At 50.8% G+C, this 16,601-nt stretch overlaps 1 protein-coding gene across 1 annotated transcript in view; it reads left to right on the forward strand.

Annotated features, from left to right (window-relative positions):
- The window catches only part of SerT (Serotonin transporter), an 860,179-nt gene that overhangs the window by 138,018 nt on the left and 705,560 nt on the right, over positions 1–16,601 (forward strand). Inside the window, exon 3 of the mRNA XM_050183099.3 lies at positions 1,503–1,716. Coding sequence (XP_050039056.2) covers positions 1,503–1,716 — 214 coding nt within the window. The remainder of the gene's footprint in view (positions 1–1,502; positions 1,717–16,601) is intronic.

The following is a 16,601-nucleotide window of genomic DNA, read 5'->3' on the forward strand; positions in this document are numbered from 1 at the left end:
TTTTGAAATGTGGCGAGCAGGTGCTCAAGCAAGTCGCGATTCGCTAGCCGCCAAAATCCGAGATAAACAAGGGAACAGTATGAACATGAAAGACAAGAAACAGTAGAGGTAAATGCGACATCGAGTGCCATATAAAAATTGCAACAGCTCACTTACTCAGGCAATATCTGCAACAGCAATCCTACGAAGGACGAAACAATTTTTTTTTCGCGATCGATGCACAGCACTAAGCGGCAACTGCGGCAACAAGCACTTGGAACGAGTTTAAACGTTTTTACTATAAGAGCAAAAAGTTCTGCCAAACTAAGAGCCCACATATGCCCCATTCACATCAGTAAATTCAACAAACAAGAGCGACAGCACTAAAAAACGTAACAGGAGCTGCACAAGATCACACTACCAACCATAAACGCGCTCCAAGGCATAAGGAAACGAGCAGCTCCAGCGTTGCGCCCAATTGTGGCTCGAGATCGCAATCTCGAACACCATCCGGTTCTTCCAGCGCAACTAACTAGAACAACATTCTATCACACAACACAGTAAGAAACCGTAAAATTGTGTTTTAGCTAGGCTGAACAGCTGAAGGAGCTCCAGCAGCGTGCACAACACTATAAACTGGAACACGCCATACTTGTTTAAACAACGTCATCATAACTGTGACCTCACTTCCGTGCGTGGCAGCAGCGTTTTAGTATCGCATTTCGCTTCTACCACACGCGTGTCACCAGTTACCGCCTTGAAGATACCATAATAATGTTGGCACAGCCGCACACTGCTTGCGCTATGGTTGTAATTCCCTGTCTCACAGATCAAAAGCGATATCCAGAAACACGGATCAAGTTACTAAAGATTTTATGGAGAAAAAACTGGAAGTGATTAGAAGCAATAATTCTTTAAGCTGCTCATCTGTTTATTCGTCAAAAAAAGAAATCCTGTTCCTATGGCGGTAGCGGCCTTGGGGGATGATTATGCCGAAAAGTAATCCATGTTGCGACTTTGGCTTTTTCGTCCATTTGTACAATGGTACAATTAACGGTCTGCAATAAAGACTCATTTGTTGTTAGCGATGTGTCTTCGTCATCTTCTGTTGTCCTACGCGCTCTTTCGCGCTTTACCTCAGGCCATGTAGTGGCGACTAGCCCACCAGTCTATTCTTCAGAATTCACTTCGCTGCGACGTGGATTTTTTAAGCAATGTTAAAAAATTCACTGTGTTTCTCTCCATTGGTAACGAACACTGCATCGATGTTGACTAACGAGACATGGCTACGGAGGTCCAATGGAAGGCCGTTCTGAAATCTTGCCACTACATGCAAATTTCTTCCACTAGTGGCCTGACAACTCACGTGTCGGAAAGGGCAGCAGGGTCTCCTGCTTGGCAATACCAGGCGACGATCAAACCCTGCTTTTCACGAATTGTTGATGAAAAGAGGTTCACTAAACATCTTTGGCACGCGCACTGTCGTAACGCCATTTTCAACGCGGTTCTTGCACCCTCTGCAGGCATTGGGTACGCCATCTGCATCCTTGACTTGTACATGGCCATGTACTACAACACGGTGATTGCATGGGCACTCTACTACCTTGTGGCGTCACTTGCTTCCGAGCTGCCCTGGACACGCTGCGACAACCCCTGGAATACGGCGACTTGCCGTACGCTGGCCGAACGCGCGAACGCCACCGGATTCGCCACGAGCCCGGCACAGGAATACTTCGAGTGAGTCTTTTATCAGTTGTGCTTGCCACTCCAGAAGTATTTTCTCTTTCTCTTTTTTTTTCGTGGCATGATTTTAGTGGACCGCTTGGCAGCTTTAGGTGGTCCCACTTATTGCTGAATAGTTGGCAAATAAAAAGTAACTAAATATGACAGAAAACATTGAAATCAGTCAGACACCTCTAACAAAAACATCTGCACCAGCGTTAAAGAAGCCCAAAAAAATAAGACTGCTCAAACACCTCAGTATAGACAAATTCTATTGTATCCTACTCATCTCTTCCTATTTTTAGCTTGAACCTTATTTATCACAACCCTGTAATTTCTGGTATACCTCACATCGCGCATTGTCGTGGATGAGCTTGCCATGAGGCTGTGTTTTACAGACCCTTCCAGTTTGCCTGCGTCACCTCAGCTCGCAGAGCGCCACCACTGGCTGTCCTCTTTATTACACCGCTGTCGTCATCATGAGGGTCTAATTTTTTTCAAGTCGTTGAAGTCAGCTGATGTGGTCATACCATCGCGCCACTGTCATTATCCGGCCAATCTTTTTGTCATCATGCCATACTCTTGCCTTTGTGATGATGATGATAATGCTGTACAGTGTTTAGTAGCGCAAAGGTGGCCAAAAAGCGCCAAGTCTTGTATTTGTGTCACGCACGTTTGCTTTGCGCACACACACACAGAGTTGCTATTCTTACACGGACTCCTTGTGTCGACTAATGAGAGTTTTTAGAACTGCAAACTCGACTTGAAAGCCTGCAAAACGTTTCGTGTTACATAGATTTCCAGGGTGTATGGCTTCCTCTTCAGTATTTGAATTTTCCAAACCTTCCATTTCAACAACCGGGAATGATTTATTGGCTGCCACACCACTCACCCACCAGATAAACTCTCTTAATATTGACACGTGTACTTGTCTTTATCGGGCGACCACGTTTGGCCGCCTCACAAATGTTATCGCGCAGCGCAGGACGCGCCTGCATGTAAAAGAAGTTTCTGGAATGTTATCGATGGGTCAGTCCACTGTCTTTCACCGCAACTTGTGTAATCTGATTGCATGTATGCGCGACGCGAATAGTGCAGAACTTTGTGGAAGACACGCGGGTCCCATGGTTAATCTGGAACATTCGACGACTGATCTATAAAATCCGACGCGCTTGACCCGCTTGTGGTAGGAAGATGTGGGCCCAGGCCTCAAATACACAGGGATGGCACAATGAACACAGAGAAGCTTTAATAACACGGGGACGGGACTAGGATAATGTACACGATAACACACACACAGTTCCCTCATGAGTGTCTGTCGCTTAGGTATGGTCAAGCTAAGCGTCAATATAGGAAGGCGTCCGATAGCGCGTCGGTATCACACACTCACGGCACGAAGAGGCGCAAAGATGAGTCTGGAGCAGCGAGTGGCGCAGGGGCTGGAGGCCGGGGCGGATGCCCGGCACACGACGAGCCACTCGCGCGACAGCTGGGTCGGGACGTCTGCCCGCCACAGGGTAGACCGTTCGGAAGGCTTAGCTGCACCGGAACATGCCGGCGTTGGATGCTCGCCCAGCAGTGGAGCAGGCCGGTTGAAGCCCAAGGACAGCCCGGCCTGTTCAGCCAGCACACCCATGAACACCGGCCATGGGTAGATGACTGCTCGGCTCGTTCGGAAGGCCAGCCCAGGCAGCTCAGGCAGATCGCATGGCTGCCGTTTCCGCCCAGACACCGGCTCTTCTCTTCCTCTTCGTCCGTCGCCGCCGCACAGCAGTCACGCGCATTCGGCCGCGTCATTCAAATAGTCCAAACTCCTATCACATTTCCCCCCAAGTTCAAGAAGTCGAGGAGGGTAGCACTACAGAGTATCACGAGTCAAACATTTCACGCTACTACTCTCATGGCACATTAGTCCGGGTCCGTAGCTATTCTACTTAGATAGTCTGCACCAACGTTATCACATCCACGAATATACTCCACATGAAATTCATAATCCATAAGGAGTAAACTCCAACGTAGCACGCGACTGTTGACGTGCTTCGCCGAATTTAGGTATCGCAGTGGTTGGTGGTTGGACTGCAGGATAAACGGTTTACCGTAAAGGTACACATGAAATTTCTGTACAGCCCACACTATGGCGAGGCACTCCCTCTCAATTGTGGAGTAAGCAGCTTCACGCGGCAAAAGCTTCCGGCTAGCGTAGGACACGGGATGCAAACGCCCGTCGTGTTCTTGCAAAAGAACTGCTCCGAGACTTCTCGAAGAGGCGTCCGTGCGTAGCACAATGTGTCTGCTCAAGTCTGGAGCCTTTAGTATAGGCTTCTGTGACAAGAGCTCCTTTAATCGCATAAATGCCTCTTCGTGTGGTGTCTGCCAATTGAGCCGGTTCGGAGAGCCCTTCTTCGTAAGGTCGGTGAGTGGATGGGCAAGCTCAGCGTAGTTCGGAACAAAGTCCCGGTAATATCCCGTTAGTCCTAAGAAGGCCCTGAGCTCCTTCTTCGTTCCAGGTCGTTTGGCAGTGTTGATCTTGTTGGCGGTGTCCTTCAAGGGCTGTAAAACGCCTTGCCCTACCACATGGCCTAAGAAGCATGTTGTTGGGGAGCCGATTTCACTTTTGTTGGGTTTTATGGTTAGTTTGGCTGTGCGCACTCTGTGAAACAAGCAATTTAATGTCTTTAAATGCTCTTCCCATGTTTTTGTTGCCACAAGAACGTCGTTGAAGTAATAGTAGACGCGAGGTATGTCTCCGACAACCTCCCTCATCAATCGGTTGAAGACAGCAGGTCCTGTCTTAATGCCAAAAGGCATGTACTTAAATTGGTATAGTCCAGAGTCGCATGAAAATGCAGTGGCTTCTTTGGACTCAGGGGCCATGGGTACTTGCCAGTACCCTTTTGTGAAGTCAAATTTAGAAAAATAATGACTTCCAGTGAGCCTGGCAAACATCATCTCTGCTCTAAGAATGGGCTCACAGTCGGGTACTAGAATTTGATTAAGTTTTCGAAAGTCTATGCAGAGGCGCACTGTGCCGTCTTTCGTTTTGACCACCACAATGGGTGCCTGATATGCTGACTGATTTTTCTATTATACATAACTTCAGCATGTCCTGGACTTCTTTTTCCACAGCATTTCTGACAGCAAATGGCATGGGGTACTGCCGGACCTGTATCGGCGCAGTGGTAGTAAATTCCAAATGACATTGCAGGACATCAGTCTTTCCAGGTAGATCGGAGAATATATCGTCGTAGGTTGTAAGGACAGCTTCAACTTGGAGTCGCTGGTCCATAGTCAGTTGGTTCGAAATGACGACGTCTTTTGATGTCTGCGTTCGGATAAGTGACGGGTAAGGCGGCGTTGTCTCTTCAAGCTCTAGCCCTGCTGCGTCATCTGTACCCACCGTTGACGCTGTTACCTGAAGCAACTCGCTGTTGGGTCGCTCTCCATATTTTTTCAACATATTTATATGAAATAACGTTGTTCTGCTCCCAAGATCCACAACATAGTCCAACAGACTTTTCCTTTCTACAACGTTGAAAGGTCCCTTCCACATTAGTATCAACTTATTCCTTTCACCAGGCAGTAGAACAAGTACTTTGTCTCCAGGATTGAGCTCTCGCATCTTGGCTTTCCTGTCATAATACGTTTTCTGCTGCTGTTTCGCTTTCGTGAGCTCTTGCATGGCGATGGCGCACGTACGCTCTAGCCGTTGACGCAGTTCCATGATGTATTCGTAAGAAGATTTCGTGTCGTTATCCAAACGGGGATTTGTCCACAATTCCTTTAGCACAGCCATCGGACCACGGACATAGCGCCCATACAACAGTTCAAATGGCGAGTAACCGATGCTGCTCTGTGGCACTTCTCGGTACGCGAAGAGTAGCGGGCCGAGGTAGCGGTCCCAACATATAGGTCGCTCTTGGCACATCCGTCCAAGCGCGCGCTTTAGCGTGCCGTTAACTCGTTCCACGAATCCATTTGCCACGGGGTGGGACGGCGTGGTAGGCAATTGCTTAATTGACAGGAGACGACTGAACTCCTTCATCACAGCTGACATGAAATAGGATCCGCGGTCGCTGACAATCTCCCGCGGTAAGCCCACTCGGGAAAACATTTCGACGAGTCCTTCCGCAACAGTTCTCGACTCGGTAGATGGCAGGGCGACAGCGTCAGGGTATGTGGTGGCGAAGTCAACCACAGTGAGGATGTAACGGTTGCCTTTATCTGAACTTGGGGATAAAGGACCAATAATATCGATGCCTACGCGAGCAAAGGGAGTGTCAATTACAGGCATCGTACCCAGCGGAGCGCGTCCGACTAAATGGCTCGGCACCGTTCGTTGGCAGACGTCGCACGATTTAACAAACCGTTTCTTCTCCGACTGGACCCCTGGCCAGTAAAGTTCAGCAACAATTCGATCCACCGTTCTCGTCACACCCTGGTGACCGGCGACGATCCCTTCATGAGCCAACTTCATCATCATCCCCCTGAGATCTTTTGGCACCACTAGCTGATCTAGTATTTTCCCACCTGACACTGTGTGCTTCCTGTATAAAATGTCATCCTTTAAGTAATATTCGCTTGCGCGGCCATCCGCGATCATCATCTTGCCGACTTTTTCGAAGCATCTCCTCAGAGACCCATCGTCCCTCTGTAAAGCTTTTAATTTGCCTTGCTCTATTCCAGTGACTGCGAGTTGCGGGACAGGCAGTGTAGGCAGGGACCGTATCTTCGTTGCCTTTGTCACAGCAACGAACTCCGTACCAAATTCGTAATCATCTTCGTGTCTTGAGGATGCGGCTGTGTTTTTAGCTGTGGACAACGTTTGGCCCTCTACGTCTGGTAGCTCTGCTTGAGCGGTGGATGACATCCTGTTGGCAGGGTAGCTCGTCTTGTCGCTGTTGTGTTTCTGTGGAGACCATGAATTGGTCGGGTCATCAGGTGCACGGGCACCTTCAATGTTTCCCAATACCACATCATACAGGAGGTCTCGCATACATTTAACTCGCGCGACGCCGGTAAAGAATGGACTGTCTAAGTACACTATCGCTTCCGGTAAGTAGTGGATTGTGCGGTCCAGCAAGAACACTGGACTTTTTGTTCGTCATTTTGTCCTCAGGTATCAAAGAGAGTCGCACGACCACGGTATTGCAGCCAGTGTCTCGTAAGACAGACACCGGTTGTGATTCGAGAAAACCTCTTCCCACAGGCAGATTTCCACTGTCACATCTGGGGCCTTGTCGCATTAACGTCATGTTGACTATTGGGATCGTTTCGCCACCTTGAAGCACTACGTATCCGCCACCCTCTTCTGTCGGCTTTTCGGCTTGCGACGGAGCCAGAATACACGAAGCTTGTCCTTGATTTTCCCTTCTTGAGGCTTCACCTCCTTGTCCCTTTCTGCTGGACCATCCGCGACCTGTAGAGTTCTTTTTAGTCCGGGACCAGCACTCCGAAGCTCGATGTCCTGCTTTATCACGAAGGAAGCACTGATTAGTTGCACGCGGCATCGCTGTTGGAGGTTCAGTCTTGCGAGCAGAGTCTAACACGCCCTCCTTGGATAACTTTTCTCTACCTAGATTGGTCAGGTTTTGTGCCTCTATAAAACAATCGGCATTCTTTGACAACATAGTGAGGGTCTTGCAGTTCCTTTCTTTCAGGAACACTCGCAGCGACGCAGAACATCTTCTCAAAAACTGTTAAGCAATCATGGTGTCCCTGAGGGAGTCGAAGGTCCTCTCAATATGGGACATTTCAAGCCAGTGGTCAAAGTAACCCGATATTCTACCTGCATATTGTAGGCCAGTCTCATTGTCTTCGGGCCTTGCGTTTCGAAACTTTTCTCAGTATCCCTCAGCAGTGCACCGAAAGCGCTGAAGGAGAGTAGCCTTCAGCAGGTCGTAGTCTAGGGCTGCATTAGAATCAAGCCATCCTATGACCGTCAATGCTTCTCCTGTCAGGCAGAGGCTGAGGGAGAGTGCCCATTTTGTGCGGGGCCATACCTGACTTGTTGCCACTCGCTCAAAACGTTGCAAGTAGGCGTCTAAATCATCCCGGGCTTCGTTAAACGGTGGGATCAACTTATGAGGACTGAATAGCTCAGGAGCCGCCCTGGTAACCGACTGTTCCGTAGTGCTGTCACTCTGTGCGCTTTGTGCGCCAGCAGTCTTTTCCTGGAGCTCCGTCTTGAGCTTTAGCACTCGTTCTTCCGCTTCTGATCGTAGACGCTCTTGTTCTGCCTGCGCTTTCGCGTCTTCCCGATGTTGGGCGCGCTGGTCGCGTTCCCTCACGATTTCTGTGTCAATCCAACGCTTTAACTCCGCTCCTGTCATTCCTAACTCCTTCCCTATGACATACAACCTCTCGATCTCCATCGCTCCTCCTATGCGTTTTAAAATCCTGGCAGGCTCGCCAAAATTTGTGATAGGAAGATGTGGGCCCAGGCCTCAAACACACAGGGATGGCACGATGAACACAGAGAAGCTTTAATAACACGGGGACGGGAGTAGGATAACGTACACGATAACACACACACAGCTCCCTTCATGAGTGTCTGTCGCTTAGGTATGGTCAAGCTAAGCGTCAATATAGGAAGGCGTCCGATAGCGCGTCGGTATCACACACTCACGGCACGAAGAGGCGCAAAGATGAGTCTGGAGCAGCGAGTGGCGCAGGGGCTGGAGGCCGGGGTGGATTCCCGGCACACGACGAGCCACTCGCGCGACAGCTGGGTCGGGACGTCTGCCCGCCACAGGGTAGACCGTTCGGAAGGCTTAGCTGCACCGGAACATGCGGCGTCGGATGCTCGCCGCCCAGCAGTGGAGCAGGCCGGTTGAAGCCCAAGGACAGCCCGGCCTGTTCTGCCAGCACACCCATGAACACCGGCCTTGGGTAGATGACTGCTCGGCTCGTTCGGAAGGCCAGCCCAGGCAGCTCAGGCAGATCGCATGGCTGCCGTTTCCTACCAGACACCGGCTCTTCTCTTCCTATTCGTCCGTCGCCGCCGCACAGCAGTCACGCGCATTCGGCCGCGACATTCAAATAGTCCAAACTCCTATCACACCGCGGATCAGATTTTCGACGATCGCCGACTGTGTTCGCCACTCTCGTTGTGCTTTAAGTGTAGCCTGTCTTGTGCGCGCAGGTTCGCCCAATAAAAGCTAGTTTTGCCTTTCAGAGTATAGCTACTGTGTTCTTTGACGTCACGACCACGTGACATCTGGTGGAGGTGCTTTACTTTCATTTACCAGACGCCCCCACAAAGCCGTGATCAAAGCCCGCACGCTGAAGACAACACCAACGTCGCCAAGAACCAGCGAGGTAGCCGCAGGCTGCAAGGACTGCTCCCGGAGCACGGACTTTTGCCTGAGACGACCAGGAAAATCGCCACCAAGTCCACCCCAATGGCAACCCCAGTGTACCCCGTCGTGCTGCAGCAGCCCAGGGAGCCTCCGACGCTCCGCGGTTCAACGTTCGAGGACCCGGAAAGCTGGCTTGAGACCTATGAGAGAGTCGCTACATTTAACTGGAACAGCATCGAAAAACTGCGACATGCCTTCTTCGCATTGAAAGACGCGGCCAGGACGTGGTTCCAGAACCGAGAAGCCACCTTAACGACCTGGGAGCTGGTCCGAAGTGGCTTCCTGCAGACGTTCGCAAGCGTTGTACTGAGAGAACGAGCCCAAGCGCTACTAGAAACCCGTGTGCAGCTACCTAATGAGACAACCACGATCTTCACGGAGGAAATGAGCCGTCTCTTCCACCACGCCGACCCGGAAATGTCTGAAGAGAAGAAAGTCCGCCTACTCATGCGTGGTGTGAAGGAATAACTTTTTGCCGGGATGGTATGAAGACCACAGAAGACGGTCGACGAGTTTGTTCGCGAGGCCACCAGCATCGAGAAGACACTCGAGATGCGAAACCGGCAATTCGACCGCCGCACGAACTCGACAAACTACGCCGGAGTTCAGTCACTGGCAACCGACAACCTACGCGAGACTATCCGGGCGGTCCTGCGCGAGGAGCTACAAAAGCTGTTCCCATGATCACAGCCTCAAGTGGCTTCGATTGCCGACGCCATACGTGAGCAGCTCCAACAACAACTCGGAGTAATCCCTGAATCGCCGCAGCCTCAGCCACAAGCGATGACTTACTCCGCCGTCGCCCGCCGTCAAGGTCCCCCTCCAAGACCGCGCCAGGGCCCCTTAACGCCGCAATTCCGTCGGCAACCACAGCCGCCGCCAGCACTCGTCCCCCAGCGCAGCTACCCGAGGAAGACAGACGTTTGGCGCGCTCCTGAGCACCGCCCGCTCTGCTACCACTGCGGAGAAGCGGGTCACGTCTACCGACGATGCCCATACCGGGAGATGGGACTGCGAGGTTTCGCCGTCAACGCTCCGCACCCGCAGCAAGGTGAACGCCCTCGCGATATCGCCGACTACCTCGCCGCTACTCAGTGGAGCTCTCGACGACCGTCGCGTTCGCCATCACCAGGCCGCTACCTGTCGCCGCAGCGCCGACCATACACTGGCCCAGCCCGGGGCCGGTCAGTGAGCCCATATCCGGAAAACTAAAAGCAGCAACCGATGGAGGTGCGGTTGCTGTTCGTCGAACTGACGAACATCCTCCGCCGCCGACAAAGACGCCGAAGAAACTACCTCGACGACATAACGACACGCCGCCGTCCCGACGAAGTCTGGAAGCAAAGAATTCGACGACGAAAGATGACCTGACGACGCGACGTTCCAGCTTCAGTTCAACACGACGCAGCCGTGATCCGACGCCAAGACCTAACTGCGACGCCAGACAAAAAACCACCGACCTCGACGTGCTTCTCGACAGTCACGCAGTTACCGCCTTAGTGGACACAGGGGCCGATTACTCCGTAATGAGTGGACACATCGCCGCCCAGTTGAAAAAAGTTAAAACTGCATGGGAAAGCCCTCAAATTCGAATCGCTGGAGGACACCTCATTACGCCGACTGGAATCTGCACGGCAAGAATAACCGTTCATGACCGGACTTACCCTGCCACCTTCCTTATCCTCTAACAGTGTTCACGAGACGTCATTCTCGGCATGGACTTCCTGAACCAACACGGCGCAATCTAGACTTGAAGTCAAAATCGATAACGCTGTCGGAAGAGCAAGCGATACCGCCAGAGAGCTCTTGTAGTCACCACGCCTTGAGTGTTCTCGCAGATCAAGTGAGCATCCCGCCTCGCTCGAGCATTGTTATTTCGGTCGGCACCGAAATACCCGCTGCCGTAGAAGGCGTCATCGAAGGCGACCAACGTCTACTGCTCGACCGTGAAATTTGCGTCGCTAGAGGAATCGCTTGACTGCACGGAGCAAACACAAAAGTGTTGCTGACAAACTTCAGCCAGGAGTTCAAGCACATCAACAAGGGCATGACGATCGCATACATTGAGGAAATTCTGGAAACCAGCAATGCGTTTGTCCTCTCGGATTCTGCCGCATGTACCCCGACGACCGTAGTTCCCGAACCAGACTTGGACATAAATTCAAGTCTCCCCATGATTAAGCAACAACAGCTGAGAAGCTTACTTCGACGCTACAAAGAGTGCTTTTCGACGTCATCACGGATTCGACAAACGCCAGCCGCAAAGCATCGCATAATAACCGAACAGTGTGCTCGACCACTCCGCCAGAGCCCTTATCAAGTTTCTACGGGAGAACGTGAGGCTATAAGGCACCAAGTCGACGAAATGCTGCGTGACGACATCATCCAGCCGTCCAAAAGCCCGTGGGCCTCTCCTGTAGTCTTGGTGAAGAAAAAGGACGGAACCCTACGTTTCTGCGTCGATTATCTTCGTGTGAACAAGATCACAAAGAAGGGTGTATACCCCCTCCCACGAATAGACGATGCATTGGATCGGCTCTGCAACGCTAAATACTTCTCGTCGATGGACCTCAAGTCTGGCTATTGGCAAATAGAAGTCGACGAAAGAGATCGCGAAAAGACGGCCTTCATCACCCCAGACGGCCTCTACGTGTTCAAGGTTATGCCATTCGGACTGTGCTCAGCGCCTTCAACGTTCCAGCGCGTGATGGACACGGTTTTAGCAGGATTGAAGTGGCAGACCTCTCTCGTTTACTTGGATGACGTCGTCGTCTTCGCCGGAAATTTCAGCGGCTTGAGACAGTACTAGAGGCCATCAAGTCGTCAGGGCTTACTCAGAAGCCGGAAAAATGCCGCTTCGCTTACGATGAGCTTCATTTCCTAGGCCACGTAATCAGCAAATCTGGTGTCCGTCCAGACCCGCAAGACAGCTGCCATCGCACAGTTCCCGCAACCCATCAACAAGAAGGCAGTGCGTAGATTCCTTGGCATGTGTGCCTAATACAGGCGCTTTGTCAAGGACTTTTCACGCATCGCCGAGCCGTTGACACGTCTAACTAAATGTTATGTTGAGTTCAAGTGGGAAACGCCGCAGGCCGACGCATTTGAAGAACTCAAACGACGCATGCAGTTGCCCCGATACTTGCGCACTTCGACGAGTACGCCGATACAGAAATTCATACTGACGCCAGTAGCCTAGGCCTCGGTGCAGTTCTAGTCCAGAGGAGAAACGGAGTCGAACAGGTGATAGCTTACGCTAGCCGGTCGCTGTCAAAAGCGGAAGGCAACTATTCTACGACCGAAAAGGAATGCCTCGCCATCGTTTGGGCTACATCTAAATTTCGCCCTTATCTTTCTGGCAGGCCATTTAAAGCCGTCAGTGACCATCACGCGTTGTGTTGGCTAGCGAATATAAAGGATCGTTCAGGACGACGGGCGCGGTGGAGCCTCAGACTACAAGAATACGACATCACTGTAACCTACAAGTCCGGATGAAAACACTCCAATGCCGATTGCCTATCACGCGCCCCCATTGACCCACCGCCGCAAGACGACGAGAATGACGACGCCTTCCTTGGAATGATAATCGCGGAAGACTTCGCTGAACAGCAACGGGCAGACCCGGAGCTAAAAGGCCTCGTCGAATATTTGGAAGGGCACACCGACGTTGTCCCCAGGGCATTTAAGCGCGGATTATCTTCCTTCACGCTTCAAAACCATCTACTCGTGAAGAAGAACTTCTTACCACTCAGCGCCAACTACCTTCTTGTTGTCCCGTCAGGAGTTCATCCAGAAGTATTGCACGCCCTACATGACGATCCGACCGCTGGACACCTCGGATTTTCGCGGACACTATCGAGGATACAAGAAAAGTATTATTGGCCGTGCCTGACCGCCGACGTCGCCCGTTATGTCAGAACATGCCGAGACTGTTAGCGACGCAAGACACCGCCGAAAAGGTCAGCCGGATTACTACAGCCAATCGAGCCTCCTTGCCGACCATTCCAGCAGATGGGGATGGACTTGCTAGGACTCTTTCCGACGTCAACAACCGGAAATAAGTGGATCGTCGTGGCGACGGACTGCCTCACCTGCTTCGCTGAAACTAAAGCACTGCCGAAAGGTAGCGCAGTCGAAGTGGCGAAATTCTTTGTCGAAAGCATCCTGCCGCGACACGGCGCCCCAGAAGTCCTCATCACCGACAGAGGAACGGCCTTTACAGCGGAGCTCACCCAAGCCATTCTGCAATACAGTCAGACAAGGCACATGAGGACAACGGCCTACCACCCGCAGACGAATGGTCTTACGGAGCGGCTGAATAAGACGCTTGCCGACATGCTAGCAATGTACGCCGACGTCGAACACAAGACCTGGGATGCCGTCCTGCCGTACGTAACATTCGCTTACAAAACGGCGGTGCAAGGAACAACACAGATCACGCCGTTCAAACTGGCCTACGGCAGGAACCCGACGACGACGCTCGACGCCATGCTGACGCATGTCACTGACGAGGAGAACCTTGACGTCGCTACCTATCTCCAGCGCGCCGAAGAAGCCCGACAGCTCGCCCGCCTGCGGATCAAGAACCAGCAGAGGACCGACAACCGACACTACAGCCTCCGACGACGCTTCGTCGAGTACCAGCCCGGTGACTGTGTTTGGGTATGGACCCCGATACACCCATGAGGACTCAGTGAGAAACTACTGTGACGCTATTTCGGACCCTACAAGGCCATCTGACGTATTGGCGCACTGGACTATGAGGTCGTGCCAGACGGTATTTCGCATTCACAGCGGCGCCGCACACGATCCGACGTGGTCCACGCAGTGCGCCTTAAACCATTTTATGGACGCTGACGAACTTCCTTATTTTGTTGTTTTCTTTGCTACGAGTGCTTCTTTTTTATTACTTTCGTTTGTTTGCAGCATCGGGTCGTTGCTTTTTAAAAGCGGGGTAAGGACACGGGTACTTGTCTTTATCGGCCGACCACGTTTGGCCGCCTAACAAATGTTATCGCGCAGCGCAGGACGCGCCTGCATGTAAAAGAAGTTTCTGGAATGTTACCGATGGTTCCGTCCACTGTCTTTCACCGCAACTTCTGCAATCTCATTGAATGTATGCGCGACGCGAATAGTGTAGAACTTTGTGGAAGACACGCGTGTCCCATCGGTTAATCTGGAACATTCGACGACTGATCTATAAAAGCCGACGCGCTTGACCCGCTGACCAGATTTTCGACGATCGCCGACTGTGATCGCCGCTCTCATTGTGCTTTAGGTTTCAAAGAACACGGTATTGCTGCTGTGTTCTTTGGCGTCACGACCACGTGACAATATCATGCGGCAATTATTGATCATATGCACGCTTTATATCGTCTGCATAGTGAAGGCCTCTCCAACCACTCTTCATACACATTTGTCAGTCATCCTTATGGGGGCTCACCACTCCACCTCACATCGACATCCTACCGCTAGCGCTGATTTAGTAGCCCTAACAGACGCCACGAAAACAGCGCAATAGCAAGGCTGTGGGCAAGAAAATGAGCAACAAGTACAAGCACAAGCGATGACTGTCTCCGAGTGTGGTTCAATGCGCAAATACTGAAAGAATACAAGGAAAAGGCAGATCAAACAAGAGCCCATATTTTTCTTCAGAGAGGGCGACAGATGACACGTGTGCTACTACGCTTTGTGATCGGTGCAACCTCGATAATCAGGCGGTACCTGAAATGCAGTACCACATAAGGACGTATACGTAAGAGCAATGCAAGCTTAAGCTTTGGCTGCGGTTTTGACCTGGCATACACCCTCGCTTAGTCATGTTGTCAGGGCTGTCAAGAAGGATAGGCATAATAAAGAAACTGACAGGTCATTGAACATTTTCAGCTACTTCAAAAAGAAAAGAACGAAACAGGATAGAGCAACACTGCCGCTAAAGATGAAGAACAACGTCATTATTTGTGTTTGCATTTTGAACAGTGATAGTGTACCGCTCTATAGAGAAGGTCGTCTCAGTAATGGACAAGCGATCATGCTTTCGAAAAGATAGTTGCGGATACCTACTCACTGGACGGGTAATGAAGGAAGGTAGTCTTAGCATCGTACTGCCAGACTTTTACTTGCCACCTTTCTTGCTCTCAAATAGAACTTGCTGGGCAAGATGCACCCACACTTTGTCTAAACTGGGAATTCATGCTGCACTGTGTCGTAGAGCTATTTGTAACGTGCTATCCTGCTATGAAAGCCATGGATTCATAGCAAGCTCATTACAGCTGTATAATCTGCAACAAACTTTATATAGTGCACGTACTTTCACATCTTTGCGGCGTTGGGGATGTAGCAAAACAAATATTCGAAATATGCTAGACGAAGAGTCGACCCAGCTTCTTTTACTAGAAGGGCTGAGTGTAATCGCGATCAAAGATTCAATAGCGTATAGCTATTTAGTCAGCAGCCCTGTCATAGAAGCACGCACACACGCACCAATGCATACACAAACACGCTTCCATACAGACACCGATATCTTGAAGAAAGCATACAGCAAAAAGCTTAGGCTCAGCTTGGCGGGGATCCTGCCCTCTTTTACGATCGACAAAAAGTATTACAGACAAGTTAGAAGCACAGCATGCTTTCAAAAGAACACGACACATAATGCAAACAAACACTCTAACGAAAATGCAATTGCAGCAATAACAGCGCATACCAGAGAGGCCTAGACATTGCACATACATATAGATATATGAACAAGCAGCATATATTAAATATAGCAGACCTCGCAAAACTACGCAATAGATTTCTTTTTGGTTTCACTCTTTAATTTTGTTACATGATATGAATTGCGTAATGGATTAAACTATTATTTCGCGATTAGATTAAGCGTTACGAAGATCTTGATGAGGACTAGTTCGTTCATATTTAGAACTGAGGGGAAACAGCGCGAATAAAACAACGTCACAAAGAAACGAATACCACAGACAAGTTCTGACTGCGAACTGGAAGCTGATTTGAAGTTCTTTAGCCATTTTATACCTTTTCAAGTGTAGCGACCGTCTGTCACGGTGATTTGTCCCCCGTTCTGTGAAATTCAGTTGCCTCGCCCGGCCTCCACGTGGGGTTCAGTGCCCCCTGCTTTTTCTTGGGATGTGAGTGGCTGCCCTACAGGGGCGCCACCACTGCCACTCGGCAAACCTGTCTTACTGTGGAATAAAGCCAGTCTACTCTTCGTTCTCAACCTGTCAAAACGTGGACTACGGGCCTCCGCCAAACCGAGGTCCCAACAAGTGGGGATCCAGGACATTTGCGTTTTTTTTCGAACACTGCCGTGGACTATGGTGCTCCTACCCCTGCTGACAGAGAAGACGCCACGATTAGGTCTCCTGTCACCGCCGCACAGCTTCAGCTTCCCAGTTTTTGGCACAAGAATACTCGAGTTATGTTTATGCAAGTAGAGGGCCGTTTTGAACTCCGGCGCATTACCTTACAGACAGCGAGGCACCTGCACGTCGTCGCCGTGCTACCCTCCGACTTTGTTGACGCCATAGA

This window comes from Dermacentor andersoni, chromosome 3 (assembly GCF_023375885.2).
Source record: "Dermacentor andersoni chromosome 3, qqDerAnde1_hic_scaffold, whole genome shotgun sequence".
Lineage (NCBI taxonomy): Eukaryota > Metazoa > Arthropoda > Arachnida > Ixodida > Ixodidae > Dermacentor > Dermacentor andersoni.